We start from the raw sequence: 27,740 nt of genomic DNA on the forward strand, positions 1-27,740 counted from the left end.
AAAGGATAACGGCGTGTGAACGAGTCTCCCATGACCTGGAAATGTCGCGGTGGCCTTTAATAGAAATACATGTCCCCGGTGGCTGTATGCGTTCCCTTTTCAAAATCACCCTTGACTGCTATTTTGATGCGTGCAATAATTTTTTTAGTGCACTGCTTATCTACTTCTTATCCAGACAGATGCTAACGTGCGTTTATTATTGTTGTATGTGTTGGGTTCTTTGGGAATTCATCCATCTGCGGCCCATTAAACCCAGCGCCAGAGCTTCTGCAAGTCTTGTGGTCTTGGGAACAACGCATTGCCTTCCGACACAGGCAAGTTTGATGGGCATCCATTCTAATGAAGAGTTTCTCATGAGACAAATGATGTGCGGGCAGCTTCTTTTTTGGGCTTCACTTCACAGTTCTTGGCGTGGAAAGTTTCTCCAGTTGAGTTGAGAGTAGTACTCTTCGCGTACGACGTACCTCGGAGTCAGTTTTGTTGAGTCCGGGACACCTGGACGGAAAGTCACGAATGAAACTCATTAGTAACCGTGTTTCTTATTCCCTCTTTATGTATAAACTGTTTGCGTGGAGAAAGTCACTCACCAAGGAGCGCTATGGTGCGCTCGAGTTCTGACCTCAGTATGTCCAGCATTCTTGCGACACCCTCCGTGCCCTGAAAAAAACAGATCAAGGAGAAAAGGTGTTCGGCAAAACACGGAATCACTAAAAAAAATATTTCACCAAGAGAGATGTCTATCCAAGTGCAGTCACACGCAAGCGTTAGTATAGCAGGCGTGTTGATAGTGGTGTAGGTAGTATAGTCGTATTAGTGGTAGGAGTAGTAGGCGAATAGCTAGTAGTGATGGTACTATTAGTAGCAGCAGGAGTAGTAGAACGAATCGTTATAGTAGTAGTATAGTCGTGTTAGTTGTAGGAGTAGGAGCCTAAGAGGTAGTAGTGGTATTAGTAGCGCCGAACACTCCATATCGAAACAGCACATTATCGACTGAGGCAAGGCGCACGTTCTCGCGACAGAAAAGAAGAAATTTCCCTGCTTTCACCTGGAATCTTGACGATGCAAACGACCTGTCACACCTTGAACCAAAACTGCGGAAATCTGACAACTGCTTACGCACGCTCCTTGCGCCCCCTTTTAAAGCATACATAAGCCCGAGCACCCGATTCTCGTTTTTACTGTGAACAAGGCTCCCGTACTGTGGGAGCCGAAACGTCTTTTGTGTATTCTTTTCTATGTTGTGGTCGGCGTCTGCACTGTCACGTTGTATAGCAGCAGAAGTAGTAGTAAGAATAATAATAGTCTTAGTAATAACAGTAACCGCAGCGGTGGCCAAGTGGTTGAGCATCCGCCTCGCATGTGGGAGGTGCTGGGTTCGTTGCCCAGTGCCGCCGGGTACCCACCGGTGATACAATGGGCGCAAGCTTTCCCCTGCCTGGTGCTCGGCTTCTTTGGGGTGAAATGATTGGGAAATGGGTCTTTGACCCAACCTTGAGTAATCGAAAACGCCTTGTGTCATGGCGCTCTTTGGCCACAGTTGCCTTTGCGCCATAAAAATCCATCACTATCAGTAGTAACAGTAGTGGTAGTAGTAATTACTACTACCACTGCTGTTATCACTACGACTATTACTATTCCTACTACTCCTGCTGCTAATAATACCACTACTACCTCTTCGGCTACTACTCTTACCACTAATACGACTATACTACTACTATTACGATTCGTAATTGTAATTGTAGTAATAGTAGTAATTGTATTAATACTAAAACTAGCAGCATCATTACCATCAGTTATCATCATCAGTCCGCTTCATTATGCATGTCCATTATGCGAGCGCGTTCATTACACGAGTAAATACGGTAGTTTTGTTGCCGAGGTCTCTCCCTTGGAGGGTTGAAGGGAATAAAGCGAGAGAAACAAAGTTATGAACAAAAAAAAACTCCAGTTCTTCGTTGTAGACTGGGTGAAGCATATGTGATCATGTAATGATTTTATGAGGCCGCTTACACACTCACTGGAAACCAATGGAAATCATTAGCGCAGAGGGATAAGCGTAAGACTGCTCACATTGTAAGCCAGTCCCCAGAGGGCGGGCCTTCCCACGAACACGGCCCGTGCTCCCAGGCTCAGGGCCTTCACCGCGTCTGCGCCGCTCCGCACTCCGCCGTCCATGTAGACCTCGATGCGACCCCTGGTGGCCGCCACGATCTCGGGCAGGGCTTCGATCTGAAACGATGTGCGCGCTCTCTGCAGGGCTTCGGACCGATGTGCGAAATGTTCCAGGCGATACGTAAAACACTGATGTATTACGTGCATGAGCCTCATTCGTATTTCACACTTCCGTGTTGATAATTAAAGTACGTCCAATTTGATGACTTGTTCGCTTTATATGAAGAATAATTTGGGATTTCTGTATTCTTTTCTCATCGTCATCAACATCGTCAGCCCGACAGAATGAAGCTTTCGTCTGCTTTTTATCTTTATATTTTTCTTGGCCTGATTCACAACTGTTATCCTGGACTATGAGGGAGTACGGCCGTATCAGCATCAGCATCATCAGACGTCTGCTGCAATACAAAGGCTTCCCCCACTAAGCTGCGCTAAGCCCGACGCAAAAAGCCTAGTCTTCAACACCCATCTTTTATCAAGAGGTTGTAAGAAACGGTCGATATCTTATGATTTGAAATCCCGTATGCATTGTTTATGAATTCGTTGAGGAATTATCATGGCTAGATGCCACGTTGCAGACAGCGAGGACTACAATGCTAACGTTAAAGACCGAATGACAGCCGCCGCGGTGGCTGAGTGGTTACGGCGCTCGGCTGCCGGCCCGAAAGACGCGGGTTCGATCCCGGCCGCGGCGGTCGAATTTCGATGGAGGCGAAATTCTAGAGGCCCGTGTGCTGTGCGATGTCAGTGCACGTTAAAGAATCCCAGGTGGTCGAAATTTCCGGAGCCCTTCACTACGGCGTCTCTCATAGCCTGAGTCGCTTTGGGACGTTAAACCTCCATAAACCAAACCATAAAGACCGAATGCACAAAGCGGCTGGTTGCGTATGATCAGCACTTCATTGCTGACCAATCGCAGGAAACTGTGCCTGTAAAACAACCTTATATATGTGATCGCTGATTTCCAAGAGATTCACGCACTAATGGATGCTTGGTGACAACCCGCATCATTGGTAATCTTCAAGGTATATAGTATAGCGTGCTGAATAGTGCACGGGAACATGCCGGTCATGAACCGAACATGTCTGTGAACCCGTTAGGCGACCCAGGCATACTGGACTTTGAATAAACAGTTTTGGAAGGTCCTGTATTCTTAAGTTTTGATACCAGCAGCGAGTTTCGTGATATATATTGATTCCTTTACTGCGAGACATATTACTGGTCATATTACTCGTGCTGTTTGTCCAATAAACTGCCCAGTAGCTTGCCGACTGAATGGCGACGCGACTGTTTCAGAACACCGAACAATCAGAAAGTACATGTTTTAGTTACAGATTATGCTAGGAGTAATAACGTCTTCGAACACTTTGCCCGTGTTGTAAAGAATGTGTGCATATAATGTGTCCCAGATAATTTGCTTTTCGTGCTTCTTGTACAGTGCGACCAAGATAGCTCCAGGTAGAAAACAGGGTGGCTTTACTTTAGTGTCGCTTGGACCTGAACTAATTGTTAGAGCACTGCAAGTTTGAAGTCGTTTCACTTCTAATTTGATTGTAATGAAGGAAAACATCTCGGTCATCATAATCATCATCATCAGCCTGACTACTCTCACTGCAGGGCAAAGACCTCTCTCATGTCTCTCCAACTGACCCTGTCATTTGCCAGCGGCGCCCGCCATATGCCTGCAAACTTCTTGATCTCATCCGCCCACCTAACCTTCTGCCGCCCCCTGCTACGCTTGCCTTCTCTTGGAATCCACTCCGTTACCCTGAAGGACCAGGGGTTATCTTGCCTTCGAATTGCATGCCCTGCCGAAGCCCATTTTTTCCTCTTGATTTTGACCAGGATGTGAATAACCCGCGTTTGTTCCCTCACCCACATTGATGCATTGTGATACATCTCGGTATCACAATAAAATAAAGTATTTCGAATGCATTTCCGCTAAAACCAATATCTTCCAAACTGAGAAGCTCTTCATTTCTATTATCAAAGGTTTGACCACTATATGAATAGCTCTATAGACTGATAATAAATTAGCCCCCGGACACTCACCGTGGCTGGAGCTCCGTCAAGTTGACGACCTCCATGGTTGGATACCAATACAGCCGCGGCCCCGTAGGTTTGCGCGTACACAGCAGCTTCGGCTGCACCGGAGTAGATAAAATGCGGTGATTTTCGATGCTCGCTGTGCACAAAACGCGGTACACGTAAATAGCAGAAAAAAGCTATGAAAGCAGCACCCAGAGAAAGAGAAATATCAGGACGCAGACAACAACAAGGAAGTCGCGGCGAGATTGGAGGAAAGCGATTGGCTGACTTACGCGTCACGATGCCCTTGATGACGACAGGCAGGCCGGAGATGCTTCGCAGCCAGGGCACGTCTTGCCACGTGACCGACGGATTGAACAGCCGGCCGGTGTACTCGGTGAGGCCGGAGCCGGACATGGACGACAGGCTTGACAGGGAACCTTCCAGGTTGGCCAGTCTGCGTATAGCAGTAAGCGGCAGTAAATGTAGTAGTAGTAGTAGTGGTAGTAGTAGTAGTAGTAGTGACAGTTGCAGTTGCACTTGTAGTAGTAGTAGTAGTAGTTGTAGTAGTAGTTGTAATGGTATTAGTAGTAGTAGGTAATGGTATTAGTAGTAGTAGTATAGTATTAGCAGTGGTATGAGTAGTTCTATTGGTATAGTATTAGTAGTGGTAGTATTAGTATAGTATTAGTAGTGGTAGTAGTAGTAGTTGCGATGGTAACAGTAGTAGTAGTAGTTGTAGCAGTAGTAGCAGTAGTGTGGTATCAGTAGTAGTAAGTGTGATGGTAACGGCAATTGTAGTAGTAGTAGTAGTAACCGTTCTCATGTCCAACATTCTCGGCCAAAAATTTCGAAACTTGAAAAATTATAAGATACTGTTATGGAGATATATTGAAGATTATGAGCCATTCTTCTGGTATGTAGCACAGTCTTTCTTTTAAAGTGTTTCTATGAATCTCATCGAAGAGCTAAGACTACAATAGAAAACTAATGAAGAACGCTTTTGACGATAACAAAAAAAGTTAAAAGAAAAAGCGCTAGACTGCCGGTCGGGTGATCTGCGGATATGTTGATTGTTATAGCGAAATGTCCCATTCTATAAAAAATTACCCCTATAAATGGTTTCCCGCTCGAAAATGCTTTTGTCCAGAATTGTTGGGTATGTGGGGCTAATGGTGCAGCCGCAGCTTTCGCCATATTGCATCAAACACCAAGTGGGATGGTTTAGTTAGTGTTATTAGCATCACCAGATTATGCGAGCAGTTGTGTGCATAAAAAGGTTTACCACTGAAAAATAAAAATTCTAGAAATATCTGGAGTATCCAAGAAGTGGGGTTGCCGAGCCATCTTTGGGAGTTCCGCCAGTCATAAAAAGTTAGTCATGCAAGCACCCAAACATTAGAGTAACGTGAGAAGACGCGAACTTATCAAGGTTGCGAAAACGGCACTCGTGACCCCTTCACGAGGCTTTATGCGCGTTTTGAAATTCGAAGAGCAGAGACGTAGTACCTTACCACGAGGTTAAATACGTGCAGCACATTGTTGTGCCTTTCGTATTTCGTAAAATAACCATCCAGGAATTGTGGGACAAACTAAATGACCTCTGTACTTCTCGTGATGAAGGCCATTATTAGCAGATTTGAGGAAGGGCGCGCGTCAACCTTCATCTCAGGCCACGGCTAGCGGAAACCGTAATGGCTTTGTGATGTTTCTCACTTGCGACCCTGTTTCGGTCATTCGAAGGGGGTGTTCGCCGCTCCTAATGTCAAGCGAGTGCTTGCGGAAGCTTCTCTCCTAGCATGTTTATGATTATATTCCGCACCAGCTCACCCGTCTAGGAACTGTGCTTTTGCCATTTCCTTTTAGAAAGAGCAAACTATTCGCGTTTTTATTATTTTCGTTCAAAAATGCATGTTTCGCATCTCATTTCTTTTTACGCTATAAAAATACGCTGCTAGAAAGAAGAATGCATCCACGAAACCTGCCCTTTCTGTCTATTCTAACTTATACTTATACTCTTCTTAATCAAATGCTAATAATTATTGAAATAAACTGTTTAATGACATTGTCGTACCAACTACTCTCTTTTTTTCTCGTACCTTGATTTTGATGTTTCATGTGGCTGTCAGAATTTTTTCGTTTTCTCTAGCGATGTGTTCTCTGCCGCGTGTTACTTTTTGCTGCTTTTTGCACAAGTATTCCTGCTTTGTTTTCATTGTGGCAGTGATGCTTTATACATTCTGCTCCTCAGATTCAACTTTGAACATTGTTATGCATAGGTTTGTACATCGTAACTACTTAATAAGATCACTTGGCAGCTTAGGTAGCGTCCGCTGGTCAAAGGAGGATAATTGCGCTATGTGTCTTATTTAAGAATGTTTTTAAAGCAAGTGGCGGCTGTTATACTAGTTGACAAAACTTCGTCGCCGCCCTCCTAGCCGCAGTTCGATCTGCGCTGTGTCAGTCCACTCACGTGAGGTTAGGCGGCAGGCTGAACCGGTTCTTGACGTCGGCGATCCTTAGCCCAAACACCGGTGCATCGACTGTCAACACCAGAGCCGAGTACCCCGCCTTGGCGGCCCGCTTCACCAGTGACTCGGTGAGCGAGCGGTTCCGGTACACGTAGAGCTGGTACCACAGCAGGCAGTTGGGGGCGCTTCTCCGCACGTCTTCCAGAGAAGTGGTGCTCAGGGTGCTCAGGATCATCACCGTACCGGCGGCCTCGGCCGCTGCGCAAGATTTAGCACGTCTTAAGAGTCATTGTCGCAATCGACCAAAGGCGAAGAACATTTCGAATGCGATAACATTTAGGTTGTCGTCTCGCAAAAATGAGCCGCCGCTGAGGCAGCGATCGAATATCGACCACTAACACTACTAACATAGATCGCCGGTTCGAATCCCTGCCGCGAGCTAGACTCTAACTAGCAAGTTTATGCTGCACGAAAAGCGAAATCCTATTCCCCCCCTCCGACCAGTCTGCGACAAACGGTTGAGCCGCAGTGTTCGTATGAAGATTCGTAAAGACATGGAATTGGGGGAACATAGGTCACCGGCTCGAATTCCTGCCTCGAAATAGGCTCTAAATTAACTAATAAGTTTGTGCTGCTATAAATGCAGAATCGTATAACACCATCTGGAAAATTCGGCGGCATACTTTTGGCGCACAAATTTTTCGCGAATGTCGGGACTAAGTGGCCTCACTTTGACGCCTGCCAAATAAGAATATATATATATATATATATATATATATATATATATATATATATATATATATATATATATATATATATATATATATACTGGCGTAGCACACACACGAAAGAAGAGAAACGACGGAAAGTACACAACGCAACGGTACATAGCAACACCAAATTTCCGAAGGTTGGAAATTTATGCGAACAGCTTTTAATTGATCATGGTTCTGACAGACAAAAGACGATGGACGAAGATAAAAGTATTGTCTCGCCATTTTTCTGTTCTCCATCTTTCGCTTTATTGCTGCCATGTTTGAAACACCAAGAAGCGCTTATGTTTCAAAAGAAGGTATTTTGAAATATGGCTGCTTGTAACTTCGGTAGCAGCTTTGCCACATACCCATATGTATAGCCTCAAATGACTCTTCGCTGAAGGGTTTATACGTGGCCGTTACTCAAATTATTTTTCAACGAAATTCCCACTTTTTGCTACGTCCTTTAACACCGCTGTGCTGTGTGTCATTCGCTACTTTCTCGCACACCACCTCGTACTACTCTCAATATCGGCGCGCCAGAAAGCCTGCGCAGCAGTGAAGCGCCTTTACCGGACGAGTTGCGCGAGCTGTGCAAGTTCTCTGCGAGAAAAGTCGCAGTTAGGGGTCAGCTTACCTTTGGCAGTTCCAACTTCTCCTATCGGGTGGGCCAGCTTCTGCATGGCCGAAGGCGCTATCCCTATCGGCATCGATATCTCCCTGCCCAGGACGGTGGTCGATGTACTCGTCTTGGACACATCCACCAAAACTCGGGGCCGGAAGCGCAGCCTGCAGTCGCAGAAAGCAACGCCAACTGGTATAGATGAAGGAAAAAAGTCCATAAACAGCGTTATCAAGCTGGGAAAGCTGATTCCAATTTGAAATCCACTCTTCAACACGAAACTAGAATAGCGATGACTCTAAGTTCTTTTGTTACTTATTGTTTCCATGGACACATTCCAAGAGGTCTTCTTCTGACTTTCTTCTTTAGGGGGACTTTCTCCGCTTCGAAAAACATCAGCTAGGAATACGCTGTTTCTACGTGTTTCATGCTCGGAAACATGCTCCCACATCAACTAAATAAGGAGTCCGAATTGATGTACAGCTAATGCCAAATATGTTACTCTCGTTCATTACCTTTTTTTTTATCCCTCGAAGTGCTAACATGTTGTGTACCACTGAAATGCCCTTGTGGGGTGCGTCGGCCTCGTCAAGCCTTCCCAATGGCTTTTTGTCGGCGCACCCAACATCGTCATGATGTTAAATAAACATGATTGATTGATTGATTGATTGATTGATTGATTGATTGATTGATTGATTGATTGATTGATTGATTGATTGATTGATAGTGCGGGCTCGGCATTGCTTGAGCCCGTTCGCGGCGCGCACCTCGAGAAGGCCTGCACGTTCTCCCGTAGCGTCTGCTCCCGGTCGGCACCGCTGTCGTAGTAGCCGCGCACGGTGCGCTCCAACTTGGCGTCGCCCAGCTTCTCGATGTCGGCCACGGTCACCACGTCTGGGTTGGGCGCCAGCTCTATGGGCGGGACCTTGGCTCGGCTGCTCCCGTCGGGTCTGGAGCCGCCTCCTCCGGGCACGGCTCCCAGGACGGCAGGCGACGTGCCGTCCGCGTCCGACCCGGCGCCCTCTGAAGGAACCAGACCCTGACCTGAGTTGCGCAGCACTCTTGTACCGCGACTCCGGAGCCCCTGATTGTTGCATAACAAGGCTACAAACTGGTCTATAGTTTGATTCTGTAGTATAGTTGATTCTATAGTATATTACAGTACAGAGTATAGTTGACCATCTTTTTTCTTAACATATTCTAAACTTCTTAAGTATTTAGATGACACTGGCCTTATGGGCCAGTAGTAGAGGCATCTTCAATCCGTTTTACAGGGTTTAACGTCCAAAAGTGACTCAGGCTATGAGGGATGTAGCAGTGAAGGGCTCCGGAAATTTTTGTCCATGTGAGGTTATTTAGCTTGAACTGACATGGGTCTCTAGCATTTCGCCTCCATTCAAGTGCGACCACCGCGGTCGGCATCGAACCCGCGTCTTTCGGGTCAGCAGCCGAGCAGCATAACCACTGAGCCACCGCGGTGACTTATACACCTTCATTGAAGTAAATAAATTAGGTGGAGAGATTTCCGACAGACCTCTGTAAAGCTAACGTCGCCTTTGTGATGAGGAGTACTGGTCACTGGCCAAAGGCAATAAAGATGAAAATTTTGAAGCTTCGGGAGAACTACGGCTCCCTTGTTCACTATATGAACAAGGGAAGACACCCGTGATATAGTGAACAAGGGAGTCGCAGTACTTCCGAAACGTCAAAATTTCCTTCTTTATTGACCTTGGCCAGTGTGCAGTACACGTCATACTCAGACTAAATAAATTCCTTCATTTTCCTTTCCTACAAGTAATTCCGTTGTGCAGCAGTCCATTAATATGTGACTGCATATGCCCTTTTTTTTCGGTGGTGACCGATAGGCCGGCAGTGCTCTTTCTGTTGAGTCTAACTTCTTTTAGTACTTAGTAATTATACTTTCCCAACAAATTGCTGCTCGGATTATTACCACAGGCGACTAATTGCCGCCCTCTCACATGAGAACTCGCTGCAGGATGTCGTAGAGATACGTGCAAAGCATGTCGTCCGAAACGTTTCCAGCCGCCATTTATATCCGCACGGAAGGTTTAACTGCAACTGGGTCGCTTTTGAGTTGCGCTATCAAACGAAAATTAGATTTTTTTTCGGGGCGCTCGGCTACTGATCCGGAGTTCCCGGGTTCGAACCCGACCGGGGCGGCTGCGTTTTTATCGAGGAAAAACGCTAAGGCGCCCGTGTGCTGTGCGATGTCAGTGCACGTTAAAGATCACCAGGTGGTCGAAATTATTCCGGAGCCCTCCACTACGGCACCTATTTCTTCCTTTCTTCTTTCACTCCCTCCTTTATTCATTCCCTTACGGCGCGGTTCAGGTGTCCAAAGATATATGAGACAGATACTGCTCCATTTCCTTTCCCCAAAAACCAATTATTATTATTATTCACTTACCTGAAAATTGGTCCGGGTTTTGTCCTAGGCTGAAGCCTTGGTCGACTCCGGGATCCAGACGCCCGTAACGACCTGGGAACGAGGTCCGATCTTGGTCGAAGTTGACGCCGAAGAATCCACCACCGTTCGCATTCGGACCGAATCCCCCACCGAAGTCTCGTCCAGAGGCGTAGGTGGGTTGGTCACCCCGATTCTGGCTTCCATGAGGGACGTTTATACCGAAAGGGGGCTGCACATTGACGTGTCGCTTAGAACTTTCAACTTGCAAGGGACTGGATGCAGAGCGCCCTTCGGGTCCTGTTGTTCTGCGTACAGTGGTATTCTCCGGCTTCAAGTTTCTGCTGCTGCCGCCAGACCTTTCATCTTTCGAGGCCTGCTGCACTCGCGGCTTAACGTCGGCCGAAACGCCTGCAGTAATGCGCATGCAAAAAAAAAGAAACCCGCCAAAAGCAAAGAGGCTCAAATCTAGGGACCATTTTCAAAACCCTATTCGTTGACATGACATCAATGGTACTGTACAGTGTACTTCTTTAGTTAGGTGCTTTTCAATTCCACTTAGTACCCTATGGGAGAGAGGGCATTGCAGACGGTGGGACTGAAAATATAGCCACTTACAAGCGTTGCTAGAGTGTGCAAACATGAACAACAGGAGAAAAAATTTGCTATGATACAGAACAGGACAAAATTTAGTAAATACTTAACATCACTTCAATACACTTTACAACCACGTAAAAACAATTAAAAGTAAAGTTCAAGTCTGCACGGGCTTGGAACATTGAAAAACCGATGTTTGAGAGAGTGACTATTTGTTTCTGTATCATTATTAAATTATAAAATCGACAAATCATCTTTTTATGCAGTGACAGTGGAAATATCTTCACTTTGAATTCAACGAAATACCCGTACTGAGCTGAGGAGTTTGCAGTCGCCTAGTTTCCCGGAATAGCTGAGGTACCTAACAGATGATGTAGAAATGCTGGGGACACGAAAGAACAGCACACGTTGAAACATCATGAGCCAAAACAGCGCACAAAAAAACAGCACAGCCCAAAATAGCACAGTGAAAAAACGACACAGCGACAAAACGGCACAGGGAAAAAACAGCACGGCGACAAAACAGCACAGGGGAAAGACAGAATGCGTCAGAACAGCACACCAGACAAAACGTCGCAGCGACAAAACAGCAAACCGAAAAAACAGCATGACGGCAGAAGAGCGCGAGGAAAAACGGCACGACGACCAAACAGCACACCGGAGTACGTTGCAGCTGCTGGAGGGATGAATTATCATAGCTATAACCGCAAACGGTAAATCATAAAACATGCGGCCGCAACCATTGCAGTTAGCGAGTGCTCGTTTCGCTGGTTCATTAAGAAACAGAGCAGGCTCATTCATTGAGTAACAGCGGTGTTTATTTATTTATTTGTGACGTTAAAGTTGCCACAGGGGACAACTTTGGGCACTGGTGGGGAACAGCGTTGCTTTAACGGTGCATTAGGCAGAAGTAGTGGTTAAGTAGTCTCGCTTGCTTGGCTTCAATGATCTAGTTTCTTACTGTATTATATGCAAGACGAATCTGGGAAACTGGGAGATAAAATGGCCCGAGCATCCGCTCTGCGGTAAAATGCCCCGGGTAGTTTATCTTAGTGCACTTGCTGTTGCAGCGAGGTTTCTTGACGCTGGCTGTATATTGCTTGCTGATAATGTGTTTAGAGAAGTTCGCTCACATTCGGTGAAAGAATATTCAACGTCGTAGCTATAATTTAAACACATAACGGCATTATAGCAAGAAGTCGCTTCGTTTCTATAGTAGTTTATACGATGATGTCAGTAACGCCTCAGGTCAGTAATTTAGTCCGGGCGTCTTTTTTTTTATTCGTAGTCTTTAAATACCCTGAAAGGAAGCCCTGCGGTTGGCGGTCCTTTTTACGAGTATCTACCAGAAATATGCTCAGCCTGTAACTCTTGGCTGAATAAATGTCTTAACTACTACTACTATCAGAGCTGGAGCCATCCCATAGGTATAGTTATGACCAGCTTTCCTTGCTGTTTATAATGAAATAAACCATAGCATATTACCAATTTGTTACTCTCGTTATTTTTTTCTCCTGGACGCTTCTAATCTTCAATCCCGATTTGGCAATAAACATCCTATGAAACGAAATTCCCTGCGTTCATTCTACAACTCTGCTTCAGTAGACTCCCACCTGTGTTTGTTGGGTTAGGTGTGTGTTAGGTGTTTGAGTTCCTCTGCAAAAGAGCCAAATTTGGAGAAAATTGCTGTCTTAAGATTGGCTTCCAAGCGAAAAATATAGATTTGGTCAAATGTGGCGAAAATTATATTTCGAGATTATTCTCTTCGAAGTGAAAAAAGGGCCTCAATATAAAATTACACTCAACAAACGCGCGCTGATGCATGAATTTTTTGATGCATGAATTTTCTGGTTAGCAGTGTAGCCCATTTCGCAAAGTAATGTAACCACCGGTCAGCCTCATATAACCAGCGGGCAGCGTACTGGTTAAACACTAAACAACCTAAAAATGTCGGCTCGGGCAATCCTGCTTTCTTTAAAAATAAGCATCGCATACTTGATATTTTTAGTGTACGAAGGCCCTGTGGCTCGCTCCAAACAAAATTTCATGTATTCAATTGACGACAGCGAAAGTTTTCAAGAATGAGAACTTCTGGTACACCCAGAGCCGTGCGTCGGGCGTATTTGCCATAAATCAGCACCAAGATGATCAACTCGCAGAATCGATGCTTCAAGAACAACTTTTTCAGCGTTATTCATTCCATTACACGCCATAAAAAAGCCAGTATTTGAGATCGCAATTATTACTCTACCGTGTTCCTTACCGATTCTGTGCAACGAGCACTCGCTAACTCCGGAGGCCACTGCCGCATGTGTTGTGATTTATCGTTTACAGTTACGGCTATGATAGTTCACCTCACCAGCAGCGCTGCACCGTACTCCGACGGGCTGTTGTGTCGTCGTGCTGTTTTTTCCCCCGTGCACTTCTGTCGTCGTGCTGTTTTTTTCGCTGCGATTTTTTGTCGCAGTGCCGTTTTGTCCTGTGTGCTGTTTTTAAGCGTGCTGTTTTTTCGCTGTGCTGTCCTGTCGCCATGCTGTTCTTCCCTTGTGCCGTTCTGTTGATGTGCCGTTTTCCCCTGTGCTGTTTTGTCGCTGTGCTGTTTTGTGTGTGCTGTTTTATCGCAGGCTGTTCATGGCGCCAAATTTCAGCTTATACACCAAAGGAGCGAAAACCCCTTTTTTGTCTTTCCAACAGTGTGGATCTTTTCACCGCTTTGCTTCCAATTACATATGTCGACTGTAATTTACCGTGGTTTACTTAACAATTAAAGTAGCAAATGGTATGTCTCTAAGCATTTATATCCTAAACGTAAGCATTGTGGCTGCAATTGTACACAGCATGAACGTGATTTTTTCGAAAATTTGTGATTTTTTTTCTTGACGGGGCAGAATTTTCATATTTATGCGACAGAACCGGTCCCAAAATACGACAAAGACTTTTACCGTCCAGTCGTTACGACCAATTTTTCTGCAGTTTTGCGACGGTATCTGTTGTCACCACGGGAACGGTTCTGTCCTTACGACAGGAGACTCCACAATACTACAGAAAATTCTGTTGTTACAACAAGAAATTTCTGTTGTCGAGTCCCAAAATACTACAGGAATATATGTTATGGCCGCTGAAAATTTCCTGTTCTCTTTTTCGATAAGGGGGAATTTATTTTCCATCTTTTTTATTAATTCGTTTATTATTTACACAATACTGCCTTTGCACAAAGGTCGTACACGACACGTAAAAAAAAAGAGAAAACATATGCAGCAAAGCTTATGTTCTTTGTCTCCGTTTCCATGTCATTCGTTTTCTGCAGCGCTGCAGATTTTCCATCAACCACGCACCAGCAAGCTACGCGACACATATCCCCAAACACCAAATCCGTTCCTCTGGAAATTCAATATTTGATAACGCAGAATTTATACAGTGCTAAACTAAATAAGAAACCTTACAGCTATCCAAAGAAAAGCTCCATGTATAAAAGGGCAGGCCTGAGATGGCAGGCGAAGTAAGAAAAGTAAAGCATGTACTGGCTGTTAATCCCTGTTCTTTAGAACATGTGCTTCTGCCATACTCAATTATTGAATACAGTTATTGGGCGAGGTGTTCCAGTCTGATATAATTTGACGGAAAAGTAAGTATTGGAGAACGAATTTGTCCTTAGGAAGGAAGGTCTTAAAAGAAGCGGATAAGTATGTCGGGTCTGCAATGAGCGGCATTAAAATACATATTTGAGCCGAGAGCTGTATGAAGCAAGAGAAGAGGAGGATTGACGTCGGCTGAAGGCAGAACTCCTAACCTAGCCGGTTAGTTTGATTCTTCGAGCAGCGCTGTTTCCTGTGGCGGTTTAAGCTGCGTATATATAAAAAAAATCTCCTCTTTGGCAAACAATGCTGTAACCTGGTACTCTGTACCGTAATGAATATCGATGTTCGGCGATCATTAAGCAAATTGCTTGAGTGAATGTAAACAAGCGAATAAACCAAAACAAAAAAGTTCTGAAGGACCGGAAGAGACTCACCCTGAAAGGCGCAGCAAGTGAGCAGTAGTAAGGCAACGCAGCCTTTCATGGTGCCAGCGCCCGGTGCACAGGCTGGGTTGAATGCAGCGCGGTGCACAACCTGGGAGACTGCTCGATACCGGACACCGGCGGGCCGGACAGCTCGCCTCCTCGTCTCCACCCGACCTCTTCCTGCGATAAAGGGAGAGGAGAGCAAAAAAAAAAAGGGGCGAAAGTGGTGCCGCCGGAATTTCGAATCAAGCGTCGTCCGTGACGTCACCGGACGACCGCCAGCTGACCTCAGCCTCCGCGTTAGGGACTAGCTCTCCGGCTCAGGTAGCCGACGACGAGAAGAAACGATAGGCATGAGACAAGAAGAAGAAGAAGCGGGAGTAATCCCGGCTGCCGCTTTCCGGCATCACGCCCTCAATATCCCCCCGCACACGGGCCGATCGACCTTGGAGTAACGCCAGCACGCTTTAAAGAAACCGGCAGACGTATTGCATCGTAGCAGTAACAGCTGATCACGTTTAAAACGAGGAAGCTCGAAATGATTGAGTGGACTTATACTAACGTTGGGTGGGGTAAGGAACTGGTTGTCGATGACCATACTTGACATGCAGCGAGGAAGTGTGGTTTCGCCTACACTGTTTGTAGTTACGGTGGTGAAACCGCACCGGAACAAATAAGTTAGAGAAAGGAGTCTGAACGAGTAGCATAGCCATGGGCGTGAAGGTTAAAATTATGATCAACTGAGTTATTTGGTTCATACTTAACTGTTATTGCAGCAAAAAGGTTACGACAAGTACTCAGAAAGGAAGGTCTGTTTCTTTGTCCACTTCTGCTTGCTCGTTTCTTTCTGTGCCCACGTCAAAACCTTTGTGCTGCGACCACTGTGAAGTGATGGCCCTGAAATACGCGCAACCATGCAGTCAAGGTTGCGTCATCTGCCGAATATAAACTATACCCTGTCCCGTAACAACGGGCAGCACTGGAGGAGTTTAAGCTGGTGTTGACTGTTCATGAACCCTGCCGTCTTCAAGTCTGATTCATCGACTGCAGCATTTACTGCCCCGTGTCGCTGCATGTAGCTGCTGCCTGCGTCACAGCGGCTGGTCAACACAAACCTTTTACGTGCAATCAACGTTGTACACCCTCATCATCAAGTAGCTGCGCCGAACGTAGACAGGAGCACGAGACGAGAAGGCGACACGATTTCGGGCTGTGCACCATAAATCAAGATTTCATCCAACACAGAATTAGCGAAAAAAAATACTGCTCTCTGCACGCAGCCTGCAGTAGCTAATGCAGCTTGATTCCTAACATTCCAATCAAAAATTGACTAATTTCATCTGAAGCAATGCGCTCTGAGTAAAAAAAAAACGAGAATTTCAGTTTATTAGCCACAGTTTCGTTACATAAACTTATGAGAGCGGGGTGCACATACAACTTTTCACTGGCTTGCTCTACTCCTAAATTTTGCAACTTTCCGGCGGAAAATGCGTGCGGTATAGCGAAGCGAACTGCACAGACGTACGCGAGCGGTGGTGTGTGTCATGGATATTCAAAATATTAATAAAACATGTAATTGATTGAACAATCGGTCAATCGATTGACTGACTGGTTTTTTGACTCACTGATTTACTATCTGGTTGCTCGACTGACTGGCTAACGAATTGGTTGCTTGATGGACTGATTTGTTGCTTGACTGACTGACTAACGTATTGGTTGCTTGGTGGACTGATTTGTTGATTGATTGATTGATTGATTGATTGATTGATTGATTGATTGATTGATTGATTGATTGATTGATTGATTGGAATTGAAAAAAAAATGAAAATTTTTTGGGGGAAAGGAAATGGCCCAGTATCTTTCTCACATCTCGGCTGACACCTAAACCGCGCTGTAAGAAATAAGGTTAAAGGAGGGAGTGAAAGAAGGAACAGGTGCCGTAGTGGAGGGCTCAGGAATAATTTAGACCACCTGGGGACCTTTAACGTGCTCTGACATCGCACAGCACACGGGTGCCTCTGCGCTTCGCCTCCATCGAAACGCGGTTGTCGCGGTCGGGTTCGAACCCGGGAACTCCGGCTCAGTTGACGAGCGCCCTAACCACTGAGCCACCGCTACGGGTTGATTCATTCATTCATTCATTTTAGGCGCCGAATCAGCGTTGCGGGATATCAGGGACACCGAAGTGTAGTGTTCCGATTGATTTCGACAACGAGAGAAGTTGGCGAAGGGGGGGGGGGGGGGGGGCGAATTCTCAACAAGCACTTAAATCCAAGCAGGCGGGTGGGAGTCGGTTTCGATTGCGACATTCCGTCTCAACTCATGAGGAAAACGAGGACTAAGCCGGAACTTTATGCCAAGCATTTCTCACGGCTTCTCCTCTATTGCACCGTCCGCGTGTTCGCTTTGTAAATCCGCCTCCTAGCACGCCTGCCCCCGTCTGCTATCACCTTCACTCCTATCAAGTTCACAAGCCCCACACTAAGCTCTGCCACTGCAGCCAATCTCCCCTTCCACTCTCTCATAGCGGGTGCCTGGTTTCGCGATGAGGAAACTGAACGAAACTTTCCTCGTGTTGCGAGCGCTCCGGCAACGTCTCGCGGTGCATCAGACTGACACCTCCGTTAGAACGCGAGGCGCGAACCGGCGGCCGGTAATTTGCGTACGCAGGTCATGCCGGTATTGTGTTTCGGACAGGCGCGATCAGCGCGCTGTGAGCAGCGCCGTTTCTTGACTGGCGAGAGTCCAAAGGGTGGCAATTTAGTCGTCCACGCCCGCGGTGAGGAACGATTGGGGTCAGTGCACCGATTGCCGCGTTCCATTGCAAAATCTCTCTGACGATAGCGAACACAGAATCGGTTGCTTCGTCATCCGCATCGTGGACTGTGTTTGCAACACTGCAGTGGACAACACAAATGAAATGAGGGAATATGTGGTGGTGGTGGTGGTAGTGGTTTTATTAAAAATAATAGTAAAAAGGAAGGAAAAGATTTTTGCTAGCCCCGGCATCTGCCATCGATACTGAAGCACCTGAGCTGGGGCAGCGGAAATAATGGACAGCAGGCAGGATGGAGAAATGAAATGAAAGAGGTGAGGGGACAGGAAGAGAGGATAGGGGGAGAAGTAATATGTACAAACTATTTACAAAATAAGAAATGTGTCCAGGTTGTGCGCGTGATTAGTTCGTTTTAGAGGAATTAAATCACACACGTGCACAGCACTGTGTTGGTTACAACTGGAGTGGGGCGTCCAGTTATTAATCGTTCAAGGTAGAACTCGCGGAGCGTTCGGTCACTGTGGCGCATTGTGAACATTCGATGTACACATTTGTTATAGGCAGGAGTCTGCTAGGACGACATGGCGTTTAGTAAAAGATTCCCTGACGTGGTGGCTGCCTTGTTAAGGAAAGATGGGTTTACTAACTGATTGATCTATTGGTTTGGTTTGGATTGGTTTATGGGGGTTTAAAGTCCCAAAGTGACTACGGCTATGAGGGACGCCGTAGTGAAGGGCTCCGGAAACTTCGAGCACCTGGGGTTCTTTAACGTGCACTGACATCGGACAGTACACGGGCTTCTATAATTTCGCCTCCATCGAAATCCGACCGCCTCGGCCGGGATCGAACCAGCGTCTTATGGCCGGAACCATAACTGAGGGAGCTGAGTTCTTGAAATGGTAAACTAAAAGGAATAGTAGGACTAACAATTTTATTTTAAAACAGTTTTCTGTATACCCGCCGCGGTGGCTCAGTGGTTAGGGCGCTCGACTACTGATCCGGAGTTCCCGGGTTCGAACCCGACCGCGGCGGCTGCGTTTTTATGGAGGAAAAACGCTAAGGCGCCCGTGTGCTGTGCGATGTCAGTGCACGTTCAAGATCCCCAGGTGGTCGAAATTATTCCGGAGCCCTCCACTACGGCACCTCTTCTTCCTTTCTTCTTCCACTCGCTCCTTTATCCCTTCCCTTACGGCGCGGTTCAGGTGTCCAACGATATATGAGACAGATACTGCGCCATTTCCTTTCCTCAAAAACCAATTATTATTATTATTATTATACATTGGTTAGGAGCAAGAAGAGCTGTGGGGACTTATTTGGCTCACTCAAAGGAAAACAAGAAAGAAAGCTACGTAATAAAGAGCTATAAAGAGAACTACGCAAAAGTAAAATTGACGAACGGATAGATTTATTCTAACCACACTGAATCCTACGCTGCGATCGCGTGACGGTGATTGAAGGTAGAGCTGTTATGTAGCACCCCAGTCATTTTGGAGACTGCGCACGATCTAATAACATAACTTTCCAACGGAAAAAGCACCAAACACAGGCACGGCCTTCTAAGCCACTTGCGGTGACTACTGCCAGGCGAAGATCAGATTAGACATTATTACAATCCCTTTTTTCCTTTCTTGTCATTTCATCCTGTTTTAGGAAATAGCCACATTTTGTTTTTTTTTTGTTTTTCTAGAAAAATTGCCGAGGCGATGTTTGTAAAGATAAGAAGTGTTTTCTTTATTTATCGTGCTCGAAAACACTAAAAGAAATCTCTATTTTATATATTTCTGCAAAAAGTTATCTTGGCTGCCAAAAGCTTTCATCTGATCCAGTTCTCACTCCGCTAGAAAAATGGCGGCTGGTCCGCTTAGTAAAATTGGCATGACGGTGGTCTCTATTTACAAGTGCAGATGATAGCCTATTGGGATAAATGTCTTTCGAGGGCTCCGTTTAAAAACCACGTCGAGTTGGTACCCACTGCATAAAGAAATGCAGTACTCCATTCCGTGTGTAGGGTAATTCATATGTAGCATGATCAACCCTGCATATTTTGTTTTCTCGAGGCAGTGAAGTGTTTTATATATCTTCTCCTTTTAGACATAATTCGAGCTGTTGAAGCTCCTACGTGGACTTTTCGGAGAGTTTATTTTTCCTTCGGCTAAATCTAATATGCACAATCTGGTAAATTGAAGGTGATACACTTCTCTGGCCAAGGTTTGGAAATGAGCTCTTTAACAAGCCCTTCGGATCAAGGACATCGTGCATTCCACTCCACTCTCGCCGCCTCACTAACAAAATTCAAGCTCTTCAGACCAGGGCACGACCTCTAAAATAAAAGTTTCTCTTACAATTTTTTTTCTTTTAGGCCGTTTCACATGATGCGATTGTTGCCGCAGCGCAGTGCGATTTCTGCCGCTGTGCGACAGAAATGCGCGTCGTTCTCGTCGCAGGGCCACTACGACAGACTTTCAACAAGTTGGTCGCATTGTCGCAGCGTCGGTGCGGTCGCAGCGATGGCCACAGTAGTCAGCCAATAGGAGTTCAGCGACATGACAGGAAAATCTCGAAAACGTCTTATTGAACTTAATAATACATCACGGCTCAATATTATTACCCATGATTACGAAATCAACGCCTGCCACGATGTTTGACATTTATTGCAGCCGAAGAATTTTCGGCCACTGAAAGGCCGCACCGACGCTAGGGTGCCGACGGCACCGACTGAATTCATCGTTGTCATGTGAAACGGCGGCTGCGATTACCGTCGCAACGACAGTGCGACCGGGCCGTAATTTTTCGTTCCCGTCGCACCATGTGAAACAGGCTTTTTACGCGACAGCGTATACAGCCCGTTCAGTCGAAAAGCCATCAGCGTAGTCGACACCGCGTGTCGGAAATAATTGGGGGCTGCGTAAATAAAAAAAGATCATATCATGGTGATTGTACTTCCAGTGATTGATGATTGATTGATGTGTGATAGGCGTTGACGAGTTAATGAAATAATTGTAGTGCATTGATTAAATGAATTAGTAAAGGAATGAACAAATTAAAAAGGGGGTTCACATGTTCCAAAACACTCGTAATGAAAAGCCAACATTTGGTGATGCTAATTAATAAATTTTGAATGCGTAATTGATCAATTTGGTCAATTGAAACAATTTCAAAAAGAAAAATGCGTTCAGGGGTGTCAAACTGCACCCGCCGCGGTAGCTCAGTGGTTAGAGCGCTCGGGTACTGATCCGGAGCTCCCGGGTTCGAACCCGACGTACCATGGCGGCTGCGTTTTTATGGAGGCAAAATGCTTAGTGTGCTGTGCGATGTCAGTGCACGTTAAAGATCCCCAGGGGGTCGAAATTATTCCGGAGCCCTCCGCTACGGCACCTCTTTCTTTCTTTATTCATTCACCCCTTCCTTTATCCCTTCCCTTACGGCGCGGTTTAGGTGTCCAACGATATATGAGACAGATACTGCGCCATTTCCTTTCCCCCAAAACCGATTATTATTCTTAAACTGCTATGAATTGAAAGCCTAACCCACTACACTATCGCGTCATACTCTTAAAGCGGAGATTAAGTGTCCTCTCAATTTTTTCTAACCAAGCTGAGTTCTTCTAGTTTTATGCGAAGTATTTTCCTATAAGAATTTTTCCTACGTAGCTGCGTGACATGCCTTCAGGAGAATGCCAGTTGAAGTGATTGCCGCTTTGAAAAACTATCGAGTCAGCGCTACTCACGGCAAGGAGAGGACACGATCCGCGCCGCTTTCTTCCGTCTCGGTGGCGGCAAAGACGACGGTGGCTTCCTTGGGACGCCTGTGGCCGACGCCAGGTGGCGTAGGTTTCCGGTTCTTCGGCGGCGTGCGTTATCTTCACGGAAGCGGCGGCTGTCTGGTGGCGAAAGCCTCCCGTGCTATCAGTGCGGATGTCCCAAGGTCACCTGCCACACCTACATGATACGGTTTAGATGCTTCTAAGGAACAAAATGGGGGAGACTGATTTACATGGAGAGCAACAATGTACAGTCGCGGACAGAATAATATGGACCACGCTTCCATGTTGCAAACTTTTATGTCGCGTTGTGTAACGGAAATAGAAACGCTTGCTGTTTTTATGTGCAACATAAAATTTAAATATTACTTGCATATGCATTAACCATCTGATAGTTTTCGATAGGTAACGCCTCAGGAGAATTTGACCACCGAAGCGTGGTTCATTTACTTCTGTCTGCGGCTGTACTTAACACATACTAATCGAGTAAACACCAGAAGTAATCAGACTTGAGATTCATAACTGCACTGCAGATGGGATTTCCAGCATTAGTTCAGAGCATAAATCGGGAACAAGTACATGAGAAGATCTCAAACCTCACTCTAGGCAAAGGAAGAATAACGATTCGAGTTCCTGCCAGAGAAACCTGCCACATAAAATCAAATGAAAAATGAAGGTTTCAACACGACTCTTACTCAAGCAATAATTTATTTATTGCTCTGTATTAAGGCTACTATGAGTGAGAGAAGACTGGCGCCAACCAATATTTTTAACTTTACCCAACGTTTCGTGACCAACTCGGTCCCTTCTTCAGGGGTGACTAAAGTGTGCCAGCAGCAGCGGGTTGCTGCCTTTGCTCTCCCTTTGTTAGCACGTGGCACATTCCACTAACATACGAGGAGGGGAGAGTTCCTGGAGTCTCATTCATCGCCGCCTTTGTGAGCCGGATGTGCCATGACTCCACATGTCGCCTCTTGAACAGGTTTGGTTCCACGGCCAAGACACTCACCTCCTCGAAGTTTATCCGGTGGTCGGCGCGCTCGCAGTGTGTTGGATTCTGAATTCATTAGCCGGATGTCATTTTTGTGTTGCCTTATTCTTTGGTGGAGGTTTTTGTTTCGCCGATGTATGAAGCCGGGCACTTTGAGCATGGGATTTTGTAGCCGACACCTGGTTGCTTTTCTCGGGGGCGCGGTCTTTCGGTCGTGGCAAGAAGCGGCTTATTGTCGAAACAGGTTTGTGAGCCACGTGCATTCCATGTTTTCCGAGAAAGCGTGCTCTTTACCATCGTTCCTGTGCCCTTTGCCGTTTTCGCAGCGAAGCAAGTCCTCGAAGCGGACGCTGTCCTAGGTACCAGGACGAACCTGAACCCAGAACTCTGCCGGCTTTTGGAGTTTTGCCTAAGCAGCACAGCTTGTTTCTTTCAAAGGAGAATTTTGTAAGCAGACCAACCAGCGGCAGTGCCGTGGGCGCCGCGATCTCGGTGACTGTTGCCAACCTGATGACGGAGGCCATCGAAGAGGAAGCACTGATGTCCTTCCAAGAAAAAAACAACAAATGTTGTCATTCGTTACATCGACGACTGTTTCTGCATTCTGAAGACATCGAACGTCGAAAATTTCTCTGCACACCTCAACTCAGTCTAGCCTTCTATTCAGTTCAAAATGGAACGAGAAGTGAACAACACATTGCCATTCCTGGACGTCTTGATAACAAGAAAAGGGGCAGATCTAAAGTTCGGTGTCTATAGGAAGCCAGCCCATACCGGCCGCTACCTAAATTTTAATTCCAACCATCCTACTAGCCACAAGGGATCCCTCGTCTCCTGTCTCCTGAGAAGAGCAAAGTGAATTGCTCCTCTGAAGCGGGGAAAAAACGCAGAAGCCACCGTTCTCGCCGACCTACAGAAGAATGGCTACTCACGTGGCTTTATGCAATGCGTTGGTCGCCGTCAAGCTCGGAGGACAGGTGGACCAGCCAACAATGAAACAACGAAACGCGCGCGCATTATGCTTCCATATGGGAGGGGAACCGTGCAGCGAGGCACTCGCACGCATTCTCGGAAAACATGGAATCCAAGTGGCTCACAAACCTGTTTCAACAATAAGCCGCTTCTTACCACGACCGAAAGACCGCGTCCCCAGAGAAAAACAACCAGGTGTCATTTACAAAAATCCCATGCTCAGAGTGCCCGGCTTCGTACATCGGCGAAACAAAAAACCTCCACCAAAGAATGAGGCAACACAAAAATGACATCCGGCTAATTAATTCGGAATCCAACACCCTCGCCGACCACTGCGAGCGCGCCTACCACCGGATAGCCTTCGAGGAGGTGAGCGTCTTGGCCGTGGAACCAAATCTGCTCAAGAGGCGACATGTGGAGTCATGGCACATCCGGCTCACAAAGGAGGCGATGAATAGCACTCCAGGAGCGCTCCCCTCCGCGTACCTTAGTGGACTGCGCCACGTGCTAACAAAGGGAGAGCGAAGGCTGCACCCCCCCCCCCCCCCCCCCCCGCTGCTGGCACAATTTAGTCACCCTTGAAGAAAGGACCGAGTTGGTCCCGAAAGGTTGGATAAAGTTAAAGGTATTGGTTGGCGTCAGTTTTCTCTCAGCTATCTCAAGAATCCAACCAGACGGACTTCCGTCGAAGGTGTTTTCGTTCAAGGCTACCATGGCAAATGGGTGAAAACAGAAGTGACAGAAAAGGCGAGTAAATGTTTGTCCCGCGCAGTTAGTACGATGAAAGGTTTCTAGTCTATATCACATATAATATCGGTTTCTATCACATATCACGACTAATCTGTTGCGATTCGTATGTGGTGCACGTGTGGCAGTGAAAGGTGGTTCTTGGTGTGTCCAGCGAGATCATTGAGCTATCGCCAAACCAGGCTAAGCCTTGCCTAGGCGTCCGCTATTTTTTTTTATGCAGAGCAGCGTCTCTTTCACAACTGCGTCAGCAGAGCGGCTATTAAGCATAGACTAGGACATTTTTGCAAAGTAAGGCGAAATTTCGACGCCTAGCTTGCAGCTCAACTGCACCTGCGATGCATTAAATTTATAAATATAAAATTCTTCCGAGAGCTGTGACCAGTGCGCTTTTTAAATGATTGAAATTCGAAAAAATTATTAAAAAGAAAGTTCATTACTTTTCCGAAGTAACTGTGATGTGATATCGTTACTTTTTTGTGACCAATGAAAATGTAATTTATTTACATTACTGGAGTAATTTTGCAGCGTACGTGCTCTAGTAAATAGCCAGCGCAAGATGACCTCTAAGGTCTCCTTGACCTCTAACCGTCACGTTGACCTCTAACGTCACTTCAGGAGCGAGGTATTAGATACTTTTAGTTGGGGCGTACGCAGTAAGCTTGCGTACGCATCTCTTACCGCGTTGCCTATGCTGTGAATAGTGTAAACACGACACTTTTAGTTGGCCGTGCCGTAGCGTCCCTCACGCACAGGCGTAAACAGTAGCGCCATCTAGTGACAAGACGTCAAAGCACATCAACGCTGGGTTGAAATTTTCATCCGTGATTACTGATAACTAGGGTGAGTGCATTGCGAGCCTTTTATTGTTCCACGAAGAAAAACTATGCAAATCGAAGAAAATGTAAGAACTGACTAAAAGCTCGAAAACTGCTTCGCCAGGTGTCGTTGCTACGAGGAAAACGCACCGCATTTACTTAAGCCTAGGAACTTGAAAATGGCCAATAGGGGCTAGTTGTCGGTTATACCGGTACGTGTGGGCAAGATTAGGCGAAATTAAAGCGAACTGCTACCATTTGAGCGAGCTATTGCGTCGGAGAAACCAGCGACGACATGTATTTATTCCGAAGCGGGCGAGATGGTCGCCGCCATGTTCTCTACGCAGCACGTAGCGTCCCAGGTTGCGTACGCTACGCTATGCTTTATAGCGGGCGGGCGTCCGCAATACGCGGCTAGATGCGTCGCGTTCTGCGCATGCCCATTTGTTACCCCTTAGCACTAAGGAGCCTTAGCACTGCAAAGCTTGGCTAAGTGTCCTGGCTCCTGAGGTACTCGCTAGCCAAGCTGCAGGCACATTAGCAGCGCTTCCTGCTACAGGAAATTTCTCAATTTTTCAACATGGAGTAGCCAACAATTCTGGACAAAAGCATTTTTGAACGGCAACCAATTTATGAACGCAATTTTTTCATGTATTGAAGGATTTCAATACAACAATCAATATATCCGCAGATTTCCCGTCGGCGGCCTTGCATAATTTTGCTATTGGCGCTTTTGCTATTGTCAAAAGTGTTCCCAATTGGTTCTCTATGGCAGTCTTAACTGCTCGATGAGAGCTATGGAAACAACTTAAAAGAGAGATTTTGCTACACATCGCAAGAATGGGCTATTGGCTTCAATATTTCTTTAAGCACGCCTTAAAGTCTTCCAATATTGAAAATTCTTGTACAAGAATGTTGGACACGATCAAAGTACAGGGCTGCGCAGACTATAGTTAAACAGCGCTCGCGCACTACTGTGGTGCGAAAAAAAGAAAAAATCAAGCCAGGTTCTGACATTGCTAGAGCACAGTTGAATGCGAACAGCACATTTATAAGCGCCTTTCCCCGAGCAAAGCAGCTGCGTCGAAATTTCACTATATTTCCACCGCAGCACCCCTGCCGAACCTTATCATCTCTGCACATTTTCACATACAGACTCAGATGATTCTGCGCCCTTACGCACTGAACTATCACAAAGTGAACTGGCGCAAGTGCAGCACATGCTGGGCGAACTATGATGACATCCAAACAGCTGCGCCAGAGCGTAAAGAATAGGTTAAAAGAATGTAGCGCGAAAAAAACAAGGACGAACAGAAGAGGACAGGACAGGGCGCTGACTGCCAACACATTTATTCAGAAAGATGAGCAGCTTATATAACGCAGTCCAACACCCACGTGACCAAGAAAATAGCAAACGCGTTCAACTATCTAATACAAAAAAAACGAAGTGCACAATATCAAAGTGATACATATCTAGGTAACACAAAGTCAGCCAAGAACCGATAAAACCGAGAGGACCACGACGAACCGTAAGCTGCACGCATGGAAAATGATCGGTCAGCGACCTCTGCCGCCAATGCAGCACGAGGCAAAACGAAAATAACAATATAGTCACCGAACACTAAGTAAAAGTCGAAGCTAAAAGCAGGGTCGGGGCCAAACGCATAACAAAACAATACAAAACGCAACGCAAAAGCTGAGTCAACCGTTCACAGTCAAACTGAGTCAAAAAAGTTGAAAGTTCTCTAGAACAAGATTTAAAAGCAGACGTGATTAAAAAAAAAAAAGACGTGTTTATAGTGGGCCTAGAAAACTGGACTCCTTGTCTGTAAGTGCAATTGAAGGCGTGCTGACGCACTTGTCTCCAGCTTTGGCTATCATCCTTGCCTCAATGATGACCCTTTCAATTTCTGTCCGCACCCTTTGCAAGACTTGCAATGGTCGTCCAGGTGCCCGCCGCTTTTGTTACGGACCCTCCGGCGGTGTTCAAACAATCTCTCGTTGAGACACCTGCCGGTTTGCCCAATATACACGCGTCCACACTTCAAGGGTATCTCGTAAATGACACATGTAGCACAATGTGTGACTGGTTCTACATGTCTAATAGGGCAAACCTTTTTCTTTTGCTTCGTCAGCAGTGTACACACTCGTGACAATTTGCACGGGGCTGAGAAGACAAGGTTTACGTTGTTTCTCCGTGCAACCTTCTTTAAATTGTGAGACAGCTTATGAAGATACGGGATGACGGCCAAGGGAGGTCGTGTGGCCTGTTCTAGCTTGCCTGCGTCTTTGCCTTGCACTTTCAATTTCTGGAGAAGAGTCTCTAAAACGCTACTCACTAGTGTTGGTGAGTAGCCAGCACTGTAAAGACGTTGGGCTTGGTTGTTAACACTGCTCTGCATCGTATGGGGACAGCTTTTTGTGAGCGCTGCCTGGATGGCAGAAGAAACAATGCCTCGCTTGATCAATTTCGAGTGAGCGCTGTCATCCCTGTCATCTCTTCGTCCTTGTTTTTTTCGCGCTGCATTCTTTTAACCATGTTCACTGACCAACAAGCCCAAACAGCCGCTTTAGTTCGTAAAGAATAGGGTACTCATGGCCAC

At 46.2% G+C, this 27,740-nt stretch overlaps 1 protein-coding gene across 2 annotated transcripts; it reads right to left on the bottom strand.

Annotated features, from left to right (window-relative positions):
• LOC144101007 (uncharacterized) lies at positions 1-27,544 on the bottom strand. 2 transcript variants are annotated; one of them, XM_077633983.1, is made up of 12 exons: positions 27,477-27,544; positions 21,577-21,787; positions 15,083-15,253; positions 10,477-10,884; positions 8,816-9,071; positions 8,064-8,215; positions 6,674-6,929; positions 4,494-4,657; positions 4,225-4,316; positions 2,071-2,229; positions 588-657; positions 1-495 (listed from the first exon to the last, which is right to left on the bottom strand). In XM_077633983.1, the coding sequence occupies exons 3-12, from the start codon at positions 15,129-15,131 to the stop codon at positions 398-400; spliced, it is 1,704 nt and encodes a 567-aa protein (XP_077490109.1). In that variant the 5' UTR covers positions 15,132-15,253; positions 21,577-21,787; positions 27,477-27,544; the 3' UTR covers positions 1-397. The 2 variants fall into 2 exon arrangements, with proteins under 2 accessions (XP_077490109.1, XP_077490110.1); XM_077633984.1 differs by lacking the exons at positions 21,577-21,787; positions 27,477-27,544 and adding an exon at positions 15,361-15,378.
• Between the last annotated feature and the right edge of the window lie 196 nt (positions 27,545-27,740).

This window comes from Amblyomma americanum, chromosome 8 (genome assembly GCF_052857255.1).
Source record: "Amblyomma americanum isolate KBUSLIRL-KWMA chromosome 8, ASM5285725v1, whole genome shotgun sequence".
NCBI lineage: Eukaryota > Metazoa > Arthropoda > Arachnida > Ixodida > Ixodidae > Amblyomma > Amblyomma americanum.

What these genes read in the sequence shown, in the direction of transcription:
- LOC144101007 (XM_077633983.1), bottom strand. Translation starts at nt 15,131, where the DNA reads ATGAAAGGCTGCGTTGCCTTACTACTGCTCACTTGCTGCGCCTTTCAG. An exon ending in TTGACGGAGCTCCAGCCACG is followed by an intron (nt 2,230 to 4,224) that starts GTGAGTGTCCGG and finishes ACATCGTTTCAG; the next exon opens with ATCGAAGCCCTGCCCGAGAT. An exon ending in GCGCACCATAGCGCTCCTTG is followed by an intron (nt 496 to 587) that starts GTGAGTGACTTT and finishes CTTTCCGTCCAG; the next exon opens with GTGTCCCGGACTCAACAAAA.